This window comes from Prinia subflava, chromosome Z, assembly GCF_021018805.1.
Source record: "Prinia subflava isolate CZ2003 ecotype Zambia chromosome Z, Cam_Psub_1.2, whole genome shotgun sequence".
Taxonomy (NCBI): Eukaryota; Metazoa; Chordata; class Aves; order Passeriformes; family Cisticolidae; genus Prinia; species Prinia subflava.
Genome location: NC_086283.1, coordinates 24,352,415 through 24,375,284, shown reverse-complemented (window position 1 = coordinate 24,375,284; position 22,870 = coordinate 24,352,415). Strand labels below are relative to the sequence as shown.

At 45.6% G+C, this 22,870-nt stretch overlaps 1 protein-coding gene across 12 annotated transcripts in view; it reads right to left on the bottom strand.

Annotated features, from left to right (window-relative positions):
* The window catches only part of LOC134564799 (muscleblind-like protein 3), a 92,028-nt gene that overhangs the window by 46,966 nt on the left and 22,192 nt on the right, over window positions 1-22,870 (bottom strand). For 6 of the 12 annotated variants that reach the window (XR_010083655.1, XM_063423995.1, XM_063423994.1 and 3 more), the window contains exon 2: window positions 11,502-12,516. The exons of 5 other annotated variants lie outside the window; for them this stretch is intronic. Coding sequence is in view for 6 of the 7 variants with exons in the window: in XM_063423995.1 (XP_063280065.1) it covers window positions 11,502-11,675 (174 nt within the window). In the remaining variant the exon portion in view is untranslated. Of the gene's footprint in view, window positions 1-11,501; window positions 12,517-12,898; window positions 12,920-22,870 lie in introns of those variants that run through there. One more of the 12 variants, XM_063423997.1, reaches the window with a different exon arrangement.

Genomic DNA, 22,870 nt, shown 5'->3' with positions numbered 1-22,870 from the left:
TAAGCACTGAAAGGATGCTTAAAATCATTCTCCAAGAATTAGCATAATCAAAACAGGAAAAAAAACCCCACCAGTTTTGAGTAGTGTTTTTGTCCTACCTAATGTGAGTTCTATTCCAAGTAAAGACTTATAAAGATTTTATATTACTGTGGACTCTTCAAAAACCCATGCAGAGAAACACAAAACAACAATGAAAATCCTCTTAATTCAATCTGCGCTTTATCGCACAAGGCCGCAGCAGGGGATTTCGGGCTGTGGGAATACAAATACTCATCAATGCTACAGCTCAGAGTCCTGCTCCAATTACTACCCAAACAGAAAATGAGACAGTCCCAGCCTGAAGAGATTTCAGTCTAAATATACCAGACTTGGTGGAAAAACCCCAGGCAGCCAGGTGAAGCCTCAGCAACACCCAGACTGCATTCCAGCTGCTCTGTGCTGGGCTGCTGCAACCGTGATGCCCTTGATGCCTCCCGAGCTCCTTCCTCCGTGTCCCACCTCTGAAACGCTAGTTAAAAGTGATCCTGCCCATTTGTCTCCCAGCCCCCAAGTGATTTCATCCTCCCCACCCCCAACTCTCCCAAGGATGGTGCTGAGCAGTTTGAGTGGGCTCTGGTGACAAGAATGACATGGGCTGTGCCAGCAATCCATGCCCTGATGTAACATGCCAGCCAGCAGATGCTGACAGAGCTGGCAGCGATGGGTGGCTGGGGTCCCGTCCCTGCCACATCCCCGAGTGCCCCAGTCCTATGGGAAAGTGGCTTGGGGAGCTGCACTGCTCTTCCCCAGAGTCACCCCCACCTCCTTCCCTCGAGGTCATCCCTCACAGCTCAGAGAAGGTTTCAAACATCTCTTTGCTTTTATCAACCCTGAGATGGTTTTCCAGCTTCGAGCCCCAGAGTCACTCAGCCTGCCTGCCTTGCTCCAGCTCCCACCCTGCAGCATATCACTGAGGTTTTACAGGCAACAGGACTGACACAACAGGGAGTGAAAGTCTGCAGGGAGGTAACCGTGATTACATCTTCATCTGCAAGGGCACTAGATTAACTGAAAAATAAAAATGACTGGTGAAGCAACAGGAGAGGAGAGCAAGAGACTTCTCAGGCTGCCTTGTACAGTCCCTGCAGACACTATAACAGAGGCAAAGAAGACAGGGGAGCTGCATGAGGGCTTGGGGACAAATGGGCCCAGAGGGAAGGAGGAAACAGAGAAGAAAGAAGAAAGAGGGCATTAGAATAAGGCTGCAAGTCTTGCACTATCAGAGAAAGATTTGGGAGGATTTCTGCATAAAAAGGAGCATCTTTTAACATCTTCCCCTACAATGTTTGGGAAGGAGCAACATTCCTTCCAAAGGCAACAAAGCCTGCTGGTTTATGAAACAAGATTCTCTCACAGGGAGGAAAGAGTTTTCTTTCCTTCCTACAGCTGACCTAAAACACCCTGCCATGCCTGGATGACCTTCCAAGCATTCCTTAAAGGCTCGTCTATTTGTCTGGCTTTCAACTCCCCACAACCCTGGGCACTAAAGTGCTACTGCATGGGATGAAATGTCCAACCAGCTTTCTCCTGGCAAACTCATCCTGGGTTTGCTATCTGCAGCATCACGTGGAAGGGACTCTGGGAGTAGAGCCCAAGCACTGCACGCAGCACAACACTGCACAAACCAACCATTTGGGATCAAGAGCATATAATGGCTGCAAGCCCTACCCATGCTTTGATCCTTTAGGAATGGACAGCAAGAGAAAGAAATGTAGATCAGTGGGATTGGCCAATACCATTGGGATTACACGCAGAGGTTTTGTATTCCAACTCTGCTCAGTTGAAGCAGGGCTCTTTAAGGACCTAATCTCCGTGTGACTGTTCCCAGCACCAGCCCTGCCCCTGTGGATAACAGGGACTTAGGGAAGCACTGTCATGATGACTATGGTCACAGGCACGCAGGCTGCAACTTCACGGTGTTGGTGCTCCCTGGCCACCCCTGAAGCCCAGATACTCCACACTTTCCCAAATGCCGCTCTGTTTAAGAGCTGTCTCCTCTCACTATGCACCCAGAGCTGATCACAGCATCCAGAGTTAACAAGGCAAAGAAGAGGTAATGAGAGAGTTAGAGCATCATGTTTCAGGCTACTGTCTTAAATCCCCATCAGAACCTGGTGTGGGTACTGCTGGGCAGAGATGTGGATATCACCCATGCAACTCAACTGGATTGCAACACTCCTATCTGTAGTGGTTGTTTTGCCTCTTTTTCTGACATCAGTGTAGGAGAACAGTTGAAAGTGCTGTGTTAATGCAGAGTATGGTCAGAGGCACAATAAAATTTGAAGACCACTCACCCATCACCTGGGCAATGCATTGTGATACCGTACCTATGCCGAAATACTAGCTAAACTGCTCCTGGTTTGCTTTCCCAGAATTAAGCAGAATTTGCCTCACTTGTTAATGGTGCTCTGTGCACCCACCTCACCAAGGGGTGGGGGCCAGCAGCACACCTGCAGCAGTTACGCTGGACTGGGTGGTGGGTCTTTCTCTCCACCCTGCAGCCAGACTAATACACAAAGTAGTTTCTTTTAAAGATTCACATTCCACTGCTGCAAGAGGAAAACTTCATCCCAGAGCACAGGCTGCCACCTTCCAAACAAGGTCAGACACTGACCTCCTCCCCCACCGCCAGTGACCTTATTAGCACTGATCATGGTTCTAATAATATCCCACATTGTAAGCAGGCCATCTGCCGTAACATTTCACTACAAACTTGGGGAATTGCTGGATTTGAGTATGCTCATGTCCCAGTGAGCCAATTGTACTCTCTCAGGAATATGCTTCCTCACAGCTTTAAGATAAATGTTGCAGAAAGGCACCTCCAGGTCTCAGCTTTCCAGCTTGGAGCTGAAGCATGCAGAGAACAGCACGAAGCCATTCCCAGGTGCTGGCTTCAGACAGAGGACATAAACACACAGAGTTAGTGGTTAGTAATCCCTCACTCCAGCATCCGGTTCCTCTGACAGTGGGGACATCAAGTAAGCATGTCACTGAAATCCTAAACCAAGGCCAAACACTAACCAGATGTTCAGAGAGCTAGATGCAAAACCCAGGGCTCCCCAGAGATCAGCATTACCTTTGAGCCATGTACTTTCTACTGTGTGGACAGCAGAAAGATTTTACTACCCTAACACATTAGCTATGGTTAAGCTGAATATTTTCACTGTCATTACGGAACAGGGGGCTTTGCTAACAGGCAAGTAAGCTTATAGAACTAAGCAAGTTTGATAGTTATTCCTTTGGAAGGAGCCAGGGTTTGAAATGCTTACTCAGTTACGACACCTGTCTAAAACTCCCAGAGTTTTGCTACTACAGCAGCTCAGCTATACTCAGCCTTCAAAGACTTCTTTTTTTTTTAACTGCTCCTGTGAGGTCAAAAAGTGCAATTAGGCACAGAGATCGACATTACAGCACTTTGCGTCATCACTAGGCTCTGAAAGGTGGTTTTCCAAATCCTTGGCCTTTCCTCTAATCAAAAGACCGTCATCAGACATGGCAGGAGGACTACATGGGGTGAGGAAGGGGGTCAGTGCCTGGGTCCCTGCTGTTTTATGAACAGCTATAAAACAGTATTAATAAGCCAGAAGTAAAACTGTGCCTGTATGGGGCAACATTCACCCAAGATCTTCAAAGCATTTATTTTAATAACAGCAAAACAATATTTACAGGGGCAGAATTTCAAAGCGCTCAGCTCCTCACTTGAAAATCTAACCACTTACTGAAATGCTCTGTGGGAGATGTCAGGCAATGGCTCTCCAAAAAGCCTGGCACATCTTGTTTATATTTGTTTTAAAGCTTCCAAACAGCTCAATTACATAAAAGCATGTTAGTGGACCCTCCCCTTCAGAAGGGTGAACCAAGCAGCAGAAAGCTATTGTCAGCTAAGGGATTACATCAGACTGATGCTATGCCACTGAAGAAATCCACCAACTCCACGTGCTCGCTCAGGCATCTTTCACCACCTCACCCCCAACTCATTTTGCGGGCCTAACGCAATCAGGAGCAGTCCCGAGGTAGCTTCACTGACTCTGCGGCAAGACAGGACATCACAGCCAAGCATCCTCTTTGCCCCATACTCTGACCAGGCAAAGAGAATTGTAGATTTGGTGCTTCTATTTCAATCCCTGCGTTAGCTACTGTTACACATCAGGGCTGGAAGACAAAATGCATGAACTTCTTCCCTAGAAGAATTTGGCAGTGCCACATTTTGCAACATGGCACCATTTGAGGTGCCAGAGCTGACTGTACACACATACATACACACCCTTTTGTGCTCCCTTGGCCAATTGCTGACTCACAGCAGGCAGGGGTAAATGCAAGCACAGCCACTTGCTGTCTGGGCCCAACACCTCATCTCCCTCCTCCCTGTGCAGAGGAAGACCCTGGGGCTCACTGAGCATCCCTCTGCAGCTGTGCTGGGTCACAGGCATGGAGTTTGTGCTCACAGATCCCAGCAGGCTTGTCAAGACTGCAAACTCAAGGTGTGCGTGCAAAGAAATTCCCAAAAGCCAAAGCTGGCAGAGTAAACAACCACAGGCAGCTTTCCTCCTTTAGAGAGTGCCCGAGAAGACCACTTCCCACTCTCTAAACCTGATGCAACACCTCAGACCAGCACAAGGAGCTCTTTGCTGCCCGCAGGAACTCTACAGCATTCAAAATCTGGTTTAAGTATTTTGCGGAACCTTGGTCTGGAGGGCTTTGCTCTTCAAACGGGAAAGCAAGCCTCAGGAGCAGGAGGTGGCATGCCAGGGCCAGTGGAACACTGCAATATGCCCATAAAAGGCTTCAAAATGTATCTGCTTAAGCACACACAGAAGCTCAGAAGGGTTTAAAGTCAACATTCCAAAAGAATTTCTCTCCTGCTTTTTTAGGCAAGTGTGAGCAGCAGTCAGCACTTTACCATCATCTTCCCAACTAGAAACTCAAGGTTACTCTTGGCTAATATTAATAATGTAAAAGCTACTGACTCTACCCTTTCAGGATGGTGGTTTGCTCACGCCACAGGGAGAAGAATGAGGTAACATGAGCTGCAGGCAGAGGCCCTGCATTGCCATGGCTGGTGAGGAAAGGAGAGGCGAGGCTGGCAGCAAAACCCCACTGCTGGATTTGCTTGGCCCATCTCCCTGAAGAGACTAGCCTCCAAAGTGTGGTCTCAGGACCAGATTGTGGGCACAGCTCTGCTTTCCAACATGTACAAGGGGAAAAGCACACAAGTCTGAGGCCCAAGGAAAAGCTGTAATCAATAAATCAGCTGCAAGAAGATAGACAAGGACAGCATCCTTGCCCCTTGCACTGGAAGTGCCACCCAACATGCCAGCCTGTGCCTACACCTCTGCCAGCCTCTTGAACCTGTCCCAGAGACACCGCGCATAGGACTGGCACTCACACACAGGCAACAGCAAAGGCATCTTCCTGTTTGGGCAAGCCCTCAGGAAAAATGTAGGGTCAGGAGGTCTGGGGCACAGATGGTGCTCTCTATCTACGGCACAGCAAATACCCAGTCACTAAATATCCACCCTCCACAGGAGCAAGAGCAATGAGTTGAACAGAGAGCATCCCTCCAGGGTAGCACCAGAACTAGACTGTGCACCAGGAAACCTACAGATACCTCACATTTCTTGCCATGTTACCCTGCACAACACCACATTTCACAAAGCACATATCCTTGTAAATGTAAAGGCATTGTTTTTTGCTGAGGCTGCTCAGCTACAGAAAGACTCAGTCAAGATAAGGACAAGGCCAACCTCTTTGCTCTTCATAACACACCTCAAAGATCACCTCCTTCCTTTAGAGCACAGACAAGAATTCTTGTCAAGGAGTCTGCCTTACACTTTTGCAAATGGCTGGCAACAAATAAGACCTTCCTGCATCTCCCTGTCTACTGCTGTCCCCGCAGCACAGTCACCAGGTAACACCACCTGCTTCCAGTTACACAAGTTCATCACCCAGCAGCTCTGCAGAAAGCCAGCACAAAGGGAATTCCAGCTGCTGGACTTTGTATTCAGTGCCTAAGGCGCTCTGTCCTCCCGCTAACCCTGCCACAGTGGCAGCAACCTGCAACAGAGAAGCAAGGGGACAGCTCAGAGCAGCAAGCTTCTAAACCATGACTGAAAAACCCACCAGTGTTCATCTGCCATGGTTCAGCTGTCAAAAAGTCACAGATAAATGAAATAAGACTACTGGGCCATCAGAGAAACCAATGGATAACATTAAAGAAATCAAACCTGCTGCACACAGACCTCTGTCCCACAGAAAGATCAGCCAGGCAGATTAAAGAAACAAGGTGTGTCCTTTCCCTGGAAAGCTGAAAATGCCTAGGGAGATCACACATCTTCAAGTAAACCAGCCCTAACCCCACAGAGAGCACCTGCAGTCCAGACACTGGGGCAGGCCTGGGAAATGCTCAGCCACAAGGCAGTGCCAGGTGAGCTTCGCCATCAGTGCTCTCCATCCCACAGTGTGCCAAAAACTTCTGAAGGCACTACAGAGAGTACAGACAGCATGTGGGTCAAATAAAATTAAGCGTGAAAACATGGAGCTTGTTGTAATCTATAGACAAGAAGGGATCAGGCCTAAATTATTTTTGCCCCACAAGCACTCCTATTCTCCTGGACTATCAACTTACTTTAGGGACAAATACAAAGAGAAATACAGAAATTAACAGCAAAAGACAGAGAAATACAGTATTAACAGTTTTTAGAAATAAAATTGAGCCTAAATACATTTTTCCTCACTTTAAGTTGATTTGGTAGTTTAAAAAGCACTTATGACATGCCTTAAGATACACAAGCACCCAGGGTGGACAGAAAGCTGCTGCAACTCTGCTCTTGTCACACAGTGGCTTAATTATCAAGGAAAAGTGGATGTTTGTCACACAGGTGACTTGGCTCAGCACTGTTATTGTGGAATATTTACGTCTCCATTACATTGAGCTGAAACACAGAGTCAGAATGTCTCCAAATATATCACTAGGGCTTTGTTGGCTTTCTTCTTCCTCTCTAAAAGTGTAACCATATGCTAAGTTTAGTGGGTGTTTTTAGTTGTTTCTAATTTGGAGTTTATTTAAATTTTTTAAAAATAGATTCTATTGCTAACCAGTAAGTCAGAAATAATTCTAGTCAAGTCAGCATAAACCAGGTACAAATTAGCATGAAACTGTGAGGAACAGCCTCAGGTACACATCAGTTTCAAGATCATATAGTACATCCATTGCCCAAGCAGTGCAAACTTTTTAGATTGCTGTGGGATTTTGAATATTATTACCAGAGAATAACATTTCTTTTAGAAAATAGACAATTTAGACAAAACTACTTTTAACTTCTTTTTATGCCCGTTCACAGAAAATTTTTCACCTTCTTTTCATAAAGCACTGCTTTGAAATGTGCAATAGTTTAACGTTTTCCACATTAGACCTCCCAAAGTCAAAATTCACATTACCAAAATTTTTCACCCCACTATTTTTCATCTCAAATGCTCTTTGAAGCTTCAATTCACATCAACGTTCATAAAGAAAATTTTAAAATCCCTAAACTGCAAAAAACCCCAGCCCACACCTCACAAAGCTGCGTTTATAAATTTTTTAAACCACAAGCTCTCAGTGCAGATACCCAAACTGTGAGTAGTATAAATCAAAGCCTCTGTGAACACCTGATGTGCATTACCTACACATTTTTATATAATATGTCACCATCTCCTAATGCCCCATCTCTCAGCTCTCTGCTCCATTAGTGACCAAAGATGATGCTTTTTTTTTTCCTTCCTGACAACATCAGAAACTGAAAACATAACCAATGACTTGCTGGCCAGGAACTAAGTGTCAGACAAGCTCATACCCCACCCTCCTGAACAGGAAAGTTAATGACTTGATGAGCAGCCCACCAAAGTGCCAAAACAAACCTTTGTAGGAATTGCCATGAGCCAGCAAACCATGTCCCAATACTAATAAAAAGCACTACCTGTGCACGGGATGGTGCACACTGATCCTGGGAGAGAAGCAATGAATGAACACAGAGCCCACCTGAGTTTACAGGGATGATGACTCTCGTTTGCTCAGAACATCTCTGAGGTGCCACAGGACCTGTCTAGGAGGTACCAGAGAGCATTGGCCACTGACCAGCAGCCCTCATGGTCACTTCTGGAAGCGCAGTGGCTCAGCACAGCCAGCTCTTGTGCTTCTGGACTGCCCTGCAATCAAGCAGTGCAGACTCTCCTGCCATTCACATAAATTAATTCAGAGAACACTGCTTCCAGAATAACAAGGAGGGATGCACAAGAAGAGTGAGAGTTCTCTTGGCATCTGATTCAAATCGCAGCTTCTTGCAAGGAACTATTTTTAAGTTTTGTATCAATCTGCTTGAGAAAGGTTTCTTCTGCTGCCTACAAATGTGCCAACTCCCCCTTCAAAGAAACACAGCTCAGGACAGCAAGATCCAGCCTTGCACTTTCAACCTAATCAAGACCAGATATTTCACAACCAAAGCATTGCCCAACACACAACGTTCCTGCAGAGCACATTCTGGTGACCCCCTCCGAGCATCAGGGAGGGCCCCCATTACCTTCAATGAGCCCTGCGTGTTCCTCACAAGTTTACAGGTAGTGCACAGTTACCCGTGAAACAACCCACACTGAGGCAGTCAGACTGCTTCTGGAAGCGTTACTGCTTTTTCCACTGCGCCAGGCATGGAATTGCTATAGGAGACTGAGGAAAAAGGGCAACTCAGTAGGCATTTGGATGCTGCTCATGACCTGACCAGTGAGGTGAGACCATTGTTTGCTCAGCTATCAGAAGTTCCTGTATGAAGGCATTGTTCAAGCTTAAGAAGTCTGTGAGAAAAAAAAAAAACACAAGCAACAGCAGCACACAATGGATGCAGATAAGCAATGTCTGAACAAAGCCCTGGGAGGCTGCAAGACAACGGGAAAACTTATTAGCCACAAGCATCCTATATCCTGCCTCCAATAAAGCAACACAGATGTTCTGCTGATGCAGGGCATGAAAAAACAAGAGAGCACTAAGCAGCTAACAAGCCCTCCACAGGAAAGAGGGTCAGTGTTCCACAGCTGTTGGGCACAAAGACATCCAAAGGATGGGCACGAAAAGCCTCTTAAAGGGTCTGGGAATGTAATGCCTCTCTGGTGACCAGTAAGCATGGCCACTCTTACAGTCATGAGCCCCTCAAGATGTCTGCAAACCGGGCTCTGCGAGCCCAGCTCTGGCCCAGGAACAGAATCACCATTGTTTGAGGATTTAGTCCCCAGGGGTGTTATCTCCACTGGGAAATGCATGGCCTTAGATACACACACACTCACGCTGCAGCTGTGGGGACTGCAGCCCTCCATGGCACAGGGAAACATAGCTCTGTCCACTGAGAGCTGCTGGATCCATGCTTGGAGGAGGCTTCTGAAGGAAGTGCTCCAAGACACGCCTTCTCGTCTGCAAAGAGGGGTACCGAAACAGCCCCATTACCTTTGGCCAAGTGCTCTGACAGTAAGATCTCTCTTTGAGTACTTCCCAAGGACAGAGTTGTCAGCACTCCATGAGGCTTTCTTAAGTCCAAAAAACCTGTTCTTTGGAAAATTCAGTCCACTTAACTAGCACATACTGGGCATCTGCTTCTGTATCAAGAGGAAACTGCGACCAGAACATTATTTAACAGCCAATTACACAGGAAACACTGAGCAGAAGAAGATCACACCCTACTCCTTCCCCTAGGTTTGTTTTGTTTTGTTTTGTTTTCTTAACATGGTGTTCCCCATCCCATCCCACTGCTGAAGTGGGAGAAGTGTTTGCTCATACCGGTGGACGGAACTTGAACCCCAGCTGCCCATGGACTTGGTCCTGCACATCATCCCAGCCCCAGCTGTGCAGAGAGGGGCTGGCATAGAGAGCCTGGGTGTGCTGCAAGAACTGCACTGCCAACGGCACATGTGAGGAAGTGTCACACACCGGGTGACAGCACAGCTCTGAGCTCAGCCAAGCTGGGTGGCCGCACAGGGACACTTCCCCAAGATGCTGCAGGCACCAGTGTGACAGCCCTCCTTTCCATTCACGAATAAACGTATAAAATATGAACATATTAATCTCTTCATTAAAAGTATCTGCACTGCCACTGGCTACAAATCAAAAGTTTCATGGGCATAAAGAACAAGATTTTTTTCCCCTTCAATTAAAAAAAGGTTTGTCTCTTACTGTCAGCAAACCAGCAATGTAAATGAACATTTGAAAGTCACTGTATAACTAAGAGTCATTTCATTTAATCAGATTAAAAAGAGAAAACTGAACGCAAACAGAAAACTTGAGCTTCTTGGAAAAAGAGAACAGAAACAAAAATAAGAAGAGGCCACTAACAGGAACAAAACGGGTAAACCACTGTTAGTGCAGATCCAGTCCTGGCCTGAACTTCTGCATATATAATTCTACCAGTTCTGTTACTCATTATGCTCATAAAAATAAACACAAATCTTTCCAAGCAACAGCTGAAGTTCAACAGAAAACTTTTAAGATTATAAAAATTTCAAGACTCTTTCTACAAGTTTTAACTGGTCACTTCGGTCAAAACACTAAACACAATGTCAAGAATTTGATATCAGTTATCCATATTGTCTCAGAGTAAAAACACTTTTGAGGAATCATACATTTAGGGAAAAGAAAAAAAGAAGTGTATACTCATTTCCCCATAACCATGGTGAAGTGAGGCCAGAAGGACATGCCCACATGCCCCTCCTGTGAGCCCCTCCACTCCTCATCCTGACTCCCAGTCCAGGTCTTTGATATTTTTGAAAGTCACCCCTGGAACTCCAGCAGGACAAGTAACTAAGAGCCATTTACTGCCTCCAAAATCGACTCTGCAAGGATTAGCACCAGCCTCAAGGCTCAGCCATGGCTCCAACAGGCCTGGCAGAGCATTCGAGTTCATGTGTCCCTAGTAGAAAGCATTTTCCCAATGGCCATTTCTGGAAATGTTGTTTTCCAAATATTTTGGCTGGTCCTCATCAACAGGACAACCTTAAAGTGCATTTGCAACTCTGTCTCTGGAAATACATGTGAAGTTGATTCATTATCTTAAAATGCTGCTTTCATTTCTGCTCATTAAAAGCAGATTTCAGATCCCTGCACCAAATGCACAGCTGATATCATCTGCACACTCAAAACTGGGTTTCAGTTCTCTCTACTTTTCTTATTTCACTTGCTGCCCACAATCTGTTCTCTCTTTCAAGGACAGCTATATTCAGACCACTTTTGAAAAATGCCCTGGGTAAAATCCTCTCTCCCTGCAATGCCTGGCACTTCAGGCAATCGTACTCGATGTCAGACTCCGCCTAGACTTCAGGAGCAGCATCCTGCCTGCAGACACAGAGCAATAAACAGCTGTTCTAAACATCCCACACCCCTGCACACCGAGCCTCTCAGAAGGGAAAGAAAAGCAGGGAAGCTTAGGTAATGCACGCGTCACAGTCCTCACCTTTAGGGAGTCAAAGCAGGCAATAACTCGACCATTTTCCACATGGCAACTCCGTGACGGATGGGCGAACTTGCACTCTGCATCAGACCGAGAACAAGTCCCTCTCTGAAACTCTCGACACACTTCTAACGTCAGCCATTTTGTATCACGAACCAGGGAAACGTTTACAGCCATATTAAAAAACAAAAATTAAAATGCGAGCAATCGCACCCTTCCTCAGGGTAATATTTACTGCTGATCTTCTTTTTTCTTCTTTTTTTTTTTAAAAAAAGGGTAAAAAAGTGAATTCAAGTTAAACGTGAAGAAATAACTAACTTGTTGCTTTGGTAGAACTCCTATTCATCAGCACTTAGGTTTTCATTTAAGTCAAATCGTGTTTCTTTAAACAAGAATTAAACATAAAGCCAATCATAAAATAGAAATCTTATCAGAACAACTGAAAATCAAATTAGAGGCCAGCTCCTAAAAGTGCAATTGTAGAAGTTAAAATACAAGTGTTATATTTTGTGCCACTGCCAAAGTTACTTGCAAATAACTGGCAGACTTTCAAAAGAATTCTGTGCTCTCCAGTTAATGGTTTCAATTATTCTTGCAAAAAGCATATGCTGCTGGCAGCACTTCAGTTTGTGGAATGGTCTCGGTTCTTGGGGAGAAAACTTCGGGTTTGTTTTTTTTCTTTCCTTCTATTTCTTGCTTCTAAAAATTATGGTTCACGAGAATCAAAACAGGCAAAAGATGTCTGATTTTTTCCTCTTTCTTTTCTTTTAAATATTTGCTACATAGTAGGGGGAAAGAAAAAAATAAAATGGCTGAGCAAACTGCGTGTAAATGGGGAGGGAAAAAAAAAAAAAAAAAAAAAAAAAGAAAAAAGACGACAAGGCTGGAGGAGCCGCCGTCAGGGCACGGACCGCAAGCAACGCCGAATTAAACAGAGAAGGGGGCGAGGGGCAGAGAGAGGCAGCCCTAGACAGAAATCCAAGCAGCGGTGGCTTCAGGAAAGGCACTTTTCAGCAACCTGCAGGAAAAAGAGAAATAGAATCAGCCAGGAGCCTGCGGTCCCGCTCGGGCGGGCGGGCGCGGGGCGGCACCGGCGGCCATTGCGGGCACGGGGGCACTGGCCGCGCCGCGCTGCGCATGAGGGGCAGCGCCGGCCAATGGCGCTTGCCGTTACAGCAGCACCCGCGGGCCGCCGACCAATACAAGAGACCGTTTCATAGGGCCGCGGTGGGTGCCCGGCGCACGCCGCAGCCCCGGGACCCTCCGGGAGCGGCCGGGGGGGACGGGACAGCCCAAACTCCGGGCAGCGGCGTGGGTGCGCCCCACAGGTCCGCCCAGACTACGGGAGAATAGTTTGCTCTTCGGTTTGTTTTTTTTTTTATTAACATTAACTGACCCACCCCCTCTTCTGTAGGAAACGTTCAGGCAGGAAGAAAGGCCGGTGGCTTTCTTGTGTACCAAGGCTCCAGCTCAGCCCTGCACCGCTCCGCACTTCCAAGGTGTTCCATTAAACCCATCCCCTGCGCAGGGCTGCTCCTGCGATGGCACATGGAGACAAATGACTGGTTCGCAGCCGCTCCTCTATGGATTCAGAGCCTACAAAACTAAGAGCAAACCCGACAGGGAAACCTAAACCACATACACACAGACGGAAAAAATTAACTCATTGCTCACAGCTGTAGTTTTCCACCAGACCAAAGGCAACTCGAATTATTCTGACTCCAGCAACTCGTGTTATACAACAAACAACTTTCAATGCATTCCATTTGAAGGCTTCCTTGGCATCCACTAAAATGTTAAGCTGTCCCTAGAGTCTCCCATTCTAATATTAGCTGTACCATTGCAGTCTGATAGGATTGGGCTGTTTCCAGGCTCCCAAAATCCAGCCCTTTATCTTCCGAAAGTACGACCGTCCACTTTTGCAAACATTTGACAGGCACGGGATGTTGCCTGTGTGACTGCTATTAAGATTTCAAGCTTTCGTAGGAGAAGAGCCTTCAACTACAAAAAAAGGAAGCTTAAACTCTTTTATTATTGGTGTGTTATTGCAATTACACTGATCAGTAACTGAAACCTACTGGAGCTGGAAACAATGGAAACAATGCTACTAAGGAAGAAGTGTGGGAAGAGGCTGTCATCAGCAGCAGGGGGTGGGGCACAGAGGCTGTTTGATTCATAGATCGAATTATTTCAATTTAGAAAAAACAACACTCGTTAAACCTACACTGCAAATACTTTCTAGGCTTAATTAGACTCAAGCTAACAACAAAACCTGCCCAGATCCCTGCAATCCAGTTTGAGGCATCAGCACAAAGCTTGGTTTAACCCATGCTTCTGGAAGGACCTTTGCATTTTTGCACATCAGGTGGGAAACAGAGACTACAAACGTCATATTTCCTAAGCATGTTTTAAACTTCAAAGAGAAGGGGAAAAGGCACTTCTAACCATGTTCATGTCTTTTGGGTTTTGTAAAGAAGAGATGCTCTAAATCAATTCCAATTTTGCAAATGGCACATTTATACAGGAATCCCATTCACTGATACAAGGGCTCCCTGTTCACATCAGCTCAGAAAACAAAAGAAAGGAAAAGATGGGCAGAAACCTTCTGCAGGGAGCTAAGGACTAGCTGGGTGCAGCTCTTAAAAACGAGCTAGAACAGGTCAGATATGGGTGGGGACTAGAAAGAATGCACTCTCAGAAGTTCTTCTGAGCAAACTGAAATACAACCATCTTGTGGATTAAGTGCCTATTTCACAGCTTCAGACTCCCAAGGGAAGTGAGGGTCTGTTAATGCTGGGGATAGAATATGATGGGTCTGACGTAATGCCGTTACACCAAACACCAAGATGTCCAAACCGTGTAGTAACATCTGCCCTCCCCAGCCCTTCAACCTCAAGAAATCCCAATGTAACAAACCAAATGTTGATTTTGCCCTCAAGCCATGCACCTCAGGAGCACACACTGCCCACAGGTACATGGCTGCGCTAAACTGCTCAGTCCTCAAAATAAAGGGCATCATGTTAATGAAAGTTAAATCAAATGAATTCTACACAACATAAAACTACAAAAATCAAAACACTCAGACACACGTAACACAGTGGATATTTTTCTTTACAACCTGTGGGGGAGGAAACAAACCTACTGATGGAAACTGCCCCTGCCCACACCCTGCAGAAGGGCATACTCATCTGTGCAACATTCAAGAGACAAGAAATTTTCTGTGCTATGGAAACAACCCACCTCCCTGCAGAAGGATTGACTCATCTTAGACCCTGGCACTAGAGCTCCTGTACTAGAGGGAGCCAAATTAATGAATATATATTTTTCATACCGCAATTCTGCAGCCTGTGCGGCACCTGGCAGAGCACAGCAGCAGCACACACTGCCCCGTCGTTTGTTTGCTAGGCACTAGGAGAGCAGTTAAGCACATGCTTAACTCCAAGCATGCCAACAGTCTTTCTGGAAAGAAAATCTGAAGCATGTACTTAAGTGCTTTGCTGAATCAGAGCCTAAATAAATGAATCTGCTTCACAGGTTTATCAGGACTGGGAGACCAGCAAGCACAGACAGCAGTCATCGTGTTTCAGCTTACATGATCACAGCCCAGAGATGCACGAGTTAGGCTTTTCTGCAAGTCAACAAATACAGTTCTGTCAGTGTTCGGATTGCTGCAAATCCCTCTCCATGTGGTCACGGGGAAGGCTGGATATGCATGCATGCAGTGCTGACATCACAGCAAGTGCTGCACACTGCTGCAGCAAGGCTCCCGCACACAGCCCAAGGACAGTGCACCTCAGACAGGAACCCGCCACTGACAATACAGAGCTTCAGCTCTCCAGGTTTCAACTCCTGGCAGCAAACAACTGTTCTCACCAAAATGCGCCCTTACAATTCCTTTGTATTATCCTTTTTGCTGGGGGAGGGTGTTGGGTGGCTGGCATTTTATTCCCTTTGTTCTCCTGTTTATTTCAAATGGGAGGAATTAAAAAAAAAAAAAAAAAAAAAAAAAAAAAAAAAGCATCCATTCCAAAACCAACATAAAACCTACAAGGATTAAGAAGTAGCTCCAGAAATCAGGGGCTTCATTAACATGCAGGAAATACAAAAAGGGTTGGTGCTGCCTTTTGAACCCCTCCCAGGAAGCCAGATCTGTCTGGCAGCACTACCAGATGACCCGATCTCATTTCAATAGCATCAGCATCAAAGCTGGAGAAAGCTGCAGAGCAGAGAGAAAAGCCTGTGGCCTTTATCCCTGAAAAGAAACTACAATATCCCTGAAGCCTCTGCTCCAGGGCCACTTGGTGGGCCAGGCTCTAATTACCTGAGCTGCAGGAGGATGGGGATTGCTCCAGATGTCAGACCCAGCCTTACAGCTACCAAAGTGCAGGGGAACAAGGGCAGTCTGAGGAGCAAAGGTCACACCAGGGCTCGCCTCTGGCAGGACTAAGATGCCCTGACCGCTTGAGGTAACATGAGGACAAGCGTATTCACTTGATGCTTGAATTCCTCCCGCTTGCCACGAAACTGATCCTCTTCCACTGACAGCCCCCATGGATGTCAACTTGTGAGGACACTTCCTGACAGCCGAATTCAGAAACGGTTATTTATGTGACAGGATGGATTTGAGCAGCTCCCAAGTGTAAATGATGCTATTTAAAAGAGATTTTCTTTTCTTTTTTTTTTTTTTTCTTTTTAAGAAAAAATGACTCCGTAGAAGTGCCAAGGTGGGTTCCTTATTTACTGTGTCTCAAGGATTTCTGGGTCATGACTGCTCAGTTGAGAAACAGAAGTGCTGTTACCCTACTCACAGTCCAGTGAGTAAGAACAGCAGCTATTCCCTTCGCCTGAAAAGGAATAGGGATACTGCAGACACATTGGAGTCTTCCCAAGGTTAAGTTCCACCCATGCCCGTTCTTTATCATATGTGATGCTGTCCATGCTCCTCTTCCACTCAAACCACCAGCACGTGACCCTGAAACTGAGGACTGGTGATGGATGGATGCATGGATGCATGCCCTGGAGGCACAGCAATAGAGAAATTGTGCTTGTAAAATGAAGACCTTAAATTTTATACCGATTCCACTAAAACTAAATATTGCTATTAATGTTCACTGAGTGTCTACATACTGTCAGAGCCCAAAAAAAGACTTTTGTCTATGAGCTTTCCTCAAAGCACTAAATTCAGCTGGCAGTACAAATGCCACACTCACTCATCAGCACTTGCACCTTTGAGATGATTCTGTAACTTGGGCTTTTTATTGCACCTTAATGAGTATGGAAGAGCTTGGTGTCCCCACCACCACATCCTTGATAAGCCAGAATAGGGAACTCCTCACCCAAACAGCAGTGAGATGTCTCCATTATCAAACAATCTTCCAAATAAATACAGTGTTCCTGGAAACACTGCAAGGCAAAGAGAAATGGAAGCCATGAAAATAGCACATTGAACTGTTTTGTTCTGAAAGATAAAGAAAACTCTGTGGAGAATACCACCACCCATCCAATAGCCTCCCTTTCTTTTCCACTTTCGCAGCAAGTAGTAAAGAATGCACGGAACTATATCCTTGCTTATCAAAGGAACCAAAAAGTTACAGTCAAAGGCAAAGTTTTACTGAAAAGTGTTCTACTATTACATTTATTGGCAGTGATGTATGAGTTAATATAATGCACATTTGTGGGCAGCTTTCCAAGTCAGTGAGGAGGGGAAACAAAACATTAAAACACCTTCATCTAGGATTTACCAAGCCAGGAACACAGTGACATTAGTTGAGTTGGCTGACACTAAAGAAGTTCATTTTGGGCCTCAGAAAAGCCCATGGCAAGTTAGGTGCTGTCACCATTGGATCACAAGGCTTTACTTGGGACTGATTCAAAAGTGCTGCTTCACGACAGCAAAAGAAACCACAAAAATAACCCCCATAAAGTCCAGGCATGTATCCTCCACTGCTGAAGCACCAATGACAATGCTCTTACCCTACTTCACATAAAACACAGCAGTGTTCAGATTCCACAAACACGATTCCTTTGCTGGTGGAACATTGACAGTTTGCACACAGTGGGGCTGCCTCGGACACGGGCCGGCTCCCGCCCCCCGCACTCCCAGGCTGTGCACTGGGACTGGAGCCATCTCGGCAATGGCAGCTTTTCCAGGGTTTCTCCGCGCTTGTGCACTTAATGGACTGCAGTATCAAGACCAAAGAAGGTCAGTTTATTTTCTGTCACCTGCAAGAGGTATTTTTGCTTACAAATTGGAAAATAATAATTCCTTTTTTTGCTCTGGCCCTCATACTTTAGAACAAACACTTCAGGGACACAGTAGACACTTTGAATATTTCATTTGTGAACATTCTGTACCTGGACACTTTCTTCCTCAGGGAACAGTTTACTTAATTTAAGGCAGACCTTTACAACTAAAAGAAAGTAAACCTCCTTTTGTTCTTCTACCAGTTACTCAGAAAAAGAGCAAGTTTCCTCTACCATGGGCATATACGGAAAGTTTCTGTTCAAGGTCTAATCACAGATGTTGGGGGCTGTGAAACACCAGGGGTCACACCATGTGCCAAGAAGTCAACTCAGCTCCAGGTGCCGTCTGTTCAGAACAGGATGGCAGAACCCAGAAATAAATAATAAACCCACACAAGTAAAACAACCCCGCCATGCTGCTGCAATGGAAAGGCCTCATTTTCAGGACATAAACCCACTGCAGAAGTGACAGGGTGGATGTTTGGGCATGCAGGTACCACGTAAATCTGTGCTGAAGGAACCACTAACACTTGTCCTTCTTTCCCCACACTCTCTCATTCTGCTGGCTTAGAGCAACTTTGGAGAGCAGCTGTTACTGGTCGTGACCTCTCTGGACAAAGCAGCACAAGGAACATCCTCCTGCTCCTCACAGGGGAAGGCTATATGTACTGCATCCCAACCCTTCAGGACTCTCCAGCCTTGTTAAACTCCTGGATTTACGGCACCCTGGGAGATGGCTGTGGGGCTCTGCAGGGCCAGCAGTGCCACTGTCCTCGGGAAAATGGATCATGCATCACTGGCCTCTGGGCACTTCCCACTGCTCTTAGCTGCCCTGACGCAACCTCAACATCTCTCTTACATGCAGAGGTGGGCAACTGAAAAAAAACAAAGGGGGGAGAAAAAAGGAAAGATGCAAAGTAAAGCAGTATGAAGGAAGGAAGTCCTTTACTGCAGAATAAAAAGAATGTATAAATACAGGGAACTTTATTCTTCCTTGTGTACATGCAATTCTCCACACTTACACCTTGAAGCAAACAATTACAGGAAAAATTAATGCTGAGTTTAGGCAAATACTGAAAAAAATCGCATTGTTTTTGAAATCTACCAATCTTCAGTGTGCACTATGGTGTTCCTATTCCCTCAGCCACCTGAAATCTTCAGTCGTGTTTTCCTTCTCCCTGAACCTTCAGCACTTCTTGTCCACCAAACTTTAGGGAACTCCTCCTCCCTTTCACTCCTATAGGATTAATTCTTCAAAATGGTTCCACAGGCAAATGGCTGGGAGTTATTTCTAACTACCTGCTGGTGATTTCTAAGCCAAAAATGCTCTACAAAAACATTGTAGTTTAAGGAGCTTTTTTGTTTATTTGTTTTTGTTCAAAGTCAGAGAAGCTGCTGTGCTGGATAAACAGTTAAGAGGTCAAGACCCCTTTCCTATTCCAGCTCTCTACTAGGACTGATAATGACCCACTGCCATCCCACCTTTGTGGGATCTGGGGGATGCTCAGCTGATCAGGCAGCCAAGTGGGAGTTTTGCTTGACTAAAATCATCACCAGTAAGAGACACATGGAGAAGGATGCTTCCTTCTATTAGGATCTGCCTGGCAAATCGCTTCTGGCCTCCTACATGAGACAACTTCCCAGTGCCAAGGCCCAGGAGCCACCTTACAGTGGAGTGGCTGACCTGAAAGGAGCATTTCCTCTACAGTGCAGAAGCAGCTACTGCACTTGCTGTGAAACAGTACTAAAATCCTCTCCAGTGTCAGCACTGCTTGGGAGGGGTTAGGACCACAATTACACCAGCTGCAAACACAAAGAAAAAGGAAAAAAATGTTGGCAGGGATCTCTGGAGGTCAGCTAATCCAAACCCCGTTTCAAAGCACAGCCAGCTTCAGAGGTGGATGCTTCCATATCCAAGCACAAAGAGAGCTGTCTCACACAAAGAGAGCTCAATTGAGTCAAACAAATTTACAGAGGAGACAGGAAAGGCCAAGGGTCATTGAGGCTTGTTCCCCACCAAGTAATGGTAAGAAATAGGATCAAGCAGATGTATCCCACAATCTATTTGATTATCCTACTCAGTGTTCAAGAAACCCCCAAGGTCCCTGCCAATCAGATAAGTGTCCGCATGTGTTTGGGACAGCTGAGGGGAGGGAATGCTTTTACCCAACTGCCCTTCCTGGCATTCTGCTGACAAGAACGACCTACAGGTATCGCATAAGCTCCAAGCATGATCCTAGCCCTCAAGACACGCAATATACTCTGTCAGGCAGGAGAAATACAGAAACAAGAGCCCAGCTCAGCCATTCACTGTGCCTCAGAGGCGGCCTGGGACTTTCAAGAGGTATCAGATGTGTTTTATACACAAGGGAGCCCAACACAGGTCTGGTGCTTCATAGGTGCCTCTCCCCAGGCACACATACTTGCGCCTGGAAAATTCCCACTCCAGACTTCGCCATCACAGAGCCTTCTGCTCGAAGAGAGGTTTTTTTCCAACAAAAAGGCACTTTCCATGCAGGTCCCATATTATATCTTCTATAAGTACATACATGCTCCTAACACACAGACTACAGCTGAAGACAGTCCAGTGTTAACTGCCCTACGTGGTCACCTCAGGCCTACAGAAAGAGGAGACAGCATTTAGACTGTGGTTTGAATTCTTTCTCAGCTGGAAGAATTCAGAGAAAACAAAAAGAAGTTTTTCTTTTAACATTCTTCATACTGAGCACTTGGATAAGCCATAAGTAACTTGGCAGCAAACCAGTTTGGTACGAACACAGCACACCAGAACACAATGCAGTCATCACAAAGCCACCACTCTGGGCCAGACAGTAATTTTCCCCTTCGCACAGGGCAGGCCTCCAAAGTCTTTGTGCTTCTACATTTGAGTCCATCTAAGTTACATGATGTGTTAAAAATGAGGACTCATGCACAATAAGGAAAACACCTATCATTTATGGGCTACATGGAAGGGAATACAGTGCACAAAAGTACTCAAAATACATTTGTCAAACAATTCAGGACTTGAGAAAAGTAAAGCCTTGACTTCTTTCTCGACTCAGACCTCTAACAGTATCTTCAGGTTGCAAATCAAATATGCAATGACAGAAGGAGATTGAAAGGCTGGTAACAAAAGCATCCAATGTATTTATAATATTTTCTTTCAGAATTAAAGAAGTTAAAACATGTAGGAAAGTAGAAAAACCAAATAGTGGCAACTGAGAGCATAGTTTCCACTTCCATACGCTAGTGAAAAACCAGAGCAGCCTAGTCCCAAACCCCAAAGGCATTGTTGTTACATAGGTAGTCATCATTTTGACAGGAAAGATGCTCTAGACCTGTCAGACTGGGACCCTGGAAACAGGGGCCAAAACACTGCTGCAGCCACAGGTCCACAAGTGTCAAGTCACTTAAGCCCTCTGCAAACGGGGTTTGTTACTTTCTCATCTCTCAGTGATGTCTGGCAGATAAAACACAGGAACTGCAATCAGGCATTAAGAAACTGCTGCGGTAAAGGCTGCACAAGCACCAGATGAACAGATCTGTTTCAGACCCCACAGCCATTACAGCATGAAGCAGGTTACAGGAGAGAGAGCAGAAAGCATGCACACGCTCAGAGCTCTGCCCCATTAATCCAGCAGGATGAAAGGTACATCTAACAATTCCAATCCTGCTTGCGCAGCAGTAAATACCCTCCCAGCATGCAAGGGAGACACTGCTATCGTACTTGCAAGGGAGCAGCCAAACCAAAAGGCACCTAAAGGTGTAAGGGCTAGTTATGGCAGCGTACTTTGGCACCAAGCACCACCTACTCTACTCTCTGTCCAGTGCCTCTGTGGGAAACAGGGTTTAGGGGTGCATGCAGAGAGAACCAAGCACAGCTAAGCCCTAAAAAAGGCAAGAGGAAGTCAAAATCAACCTTGAGGCACTTCCCAAGCTATTCAGAGTTAGTGTGTTGGCCTCTCCTGCCTTCCCTGCACCCCAAAATCTGTTACTCACTACTCTTCACCTCAATGCCAGGTGGATGAATCAACTTTTCAGAGACTGAATATACTCTGTTTTCCCTGACATGCCTGAGTCATTGACATCAACTGAAATCCTGAGATATTAAATTATCTCATTACCGTCCTGCATAACACCACAACCTATAACTCCTCTCCCCCATGGAAGTGTTAGTGACCTGAATTTTTTTTTTCAATTTCCCCTTAATGCCCATGGGCATGCTTTTCTTCAGAAAGCATCTAAATCAACATGAAATCTCTGAATCAAATCGAGGGGCCCAAGAAGGTGGGCAGATGTACAGATAAGCAGTGTCTTCCAGTGCCCCACCCTTCCTGCCACCAGTTCCAGCCCCCAGCCACATGCAAACACACAAGCACCCACCCCTGCCTGGCTGGGTGTCTGTCCAAGCTGAATTTTAAAGAAGGTGGCAAAAAAAAATCAAGTAGGGATATATTCCTTTAAACCTTGAGCACACACACTGAACCATTATCCATTAATGTACTTCTGTCTCCCCCGCTAAAGAGAAGGAGCTTGGGTGACGGCACAGGGAAGAGGGGATAGACGGCAAGTGAAGTCTTTGTTTTAATTGGCTGCTGTTAAGAACATTAGAAGGATGTTTGAAGGAGAATGATTACGGGCAGAGTGTAGAGAAGGTAATCAGATGCGTCCAACAAACTGAATTTATGATACGGCTTAGCAATCCATCACCCGGCTATCATTTCTGTGTACATGCACATACGTAAGCCTCAAAATATATTTAGCTCAGGGAGTCTGGAAAAAAGAGGCTTTTCTTCCAACCCCAGCTAACAGTACTTTACTCCTTATAATATTACAGAAGTGATCTTTTTCCTACCAGGGAGGAAAATCAGATATAAAGGATAAATTGTTTTAAATTCTTCTTAGTGTGAAGACAACTTTGTTTACTAAACGCATACAAGGGAACATATGTGTATAGCACAAACTCAGCAGTGGAAATTTGGCTCCCTGTTATACAGGCAATTCCCTGTTATATAGATGCATTTTTTCCAGAGGAAGTTCAATGGTCTTGTTTGTTTTCACCACTAATAGAGGAGTTCAATGAAATTTTCTATTGGGAAAGTCTAATGAGGTCAGACTAAGAGAACAAA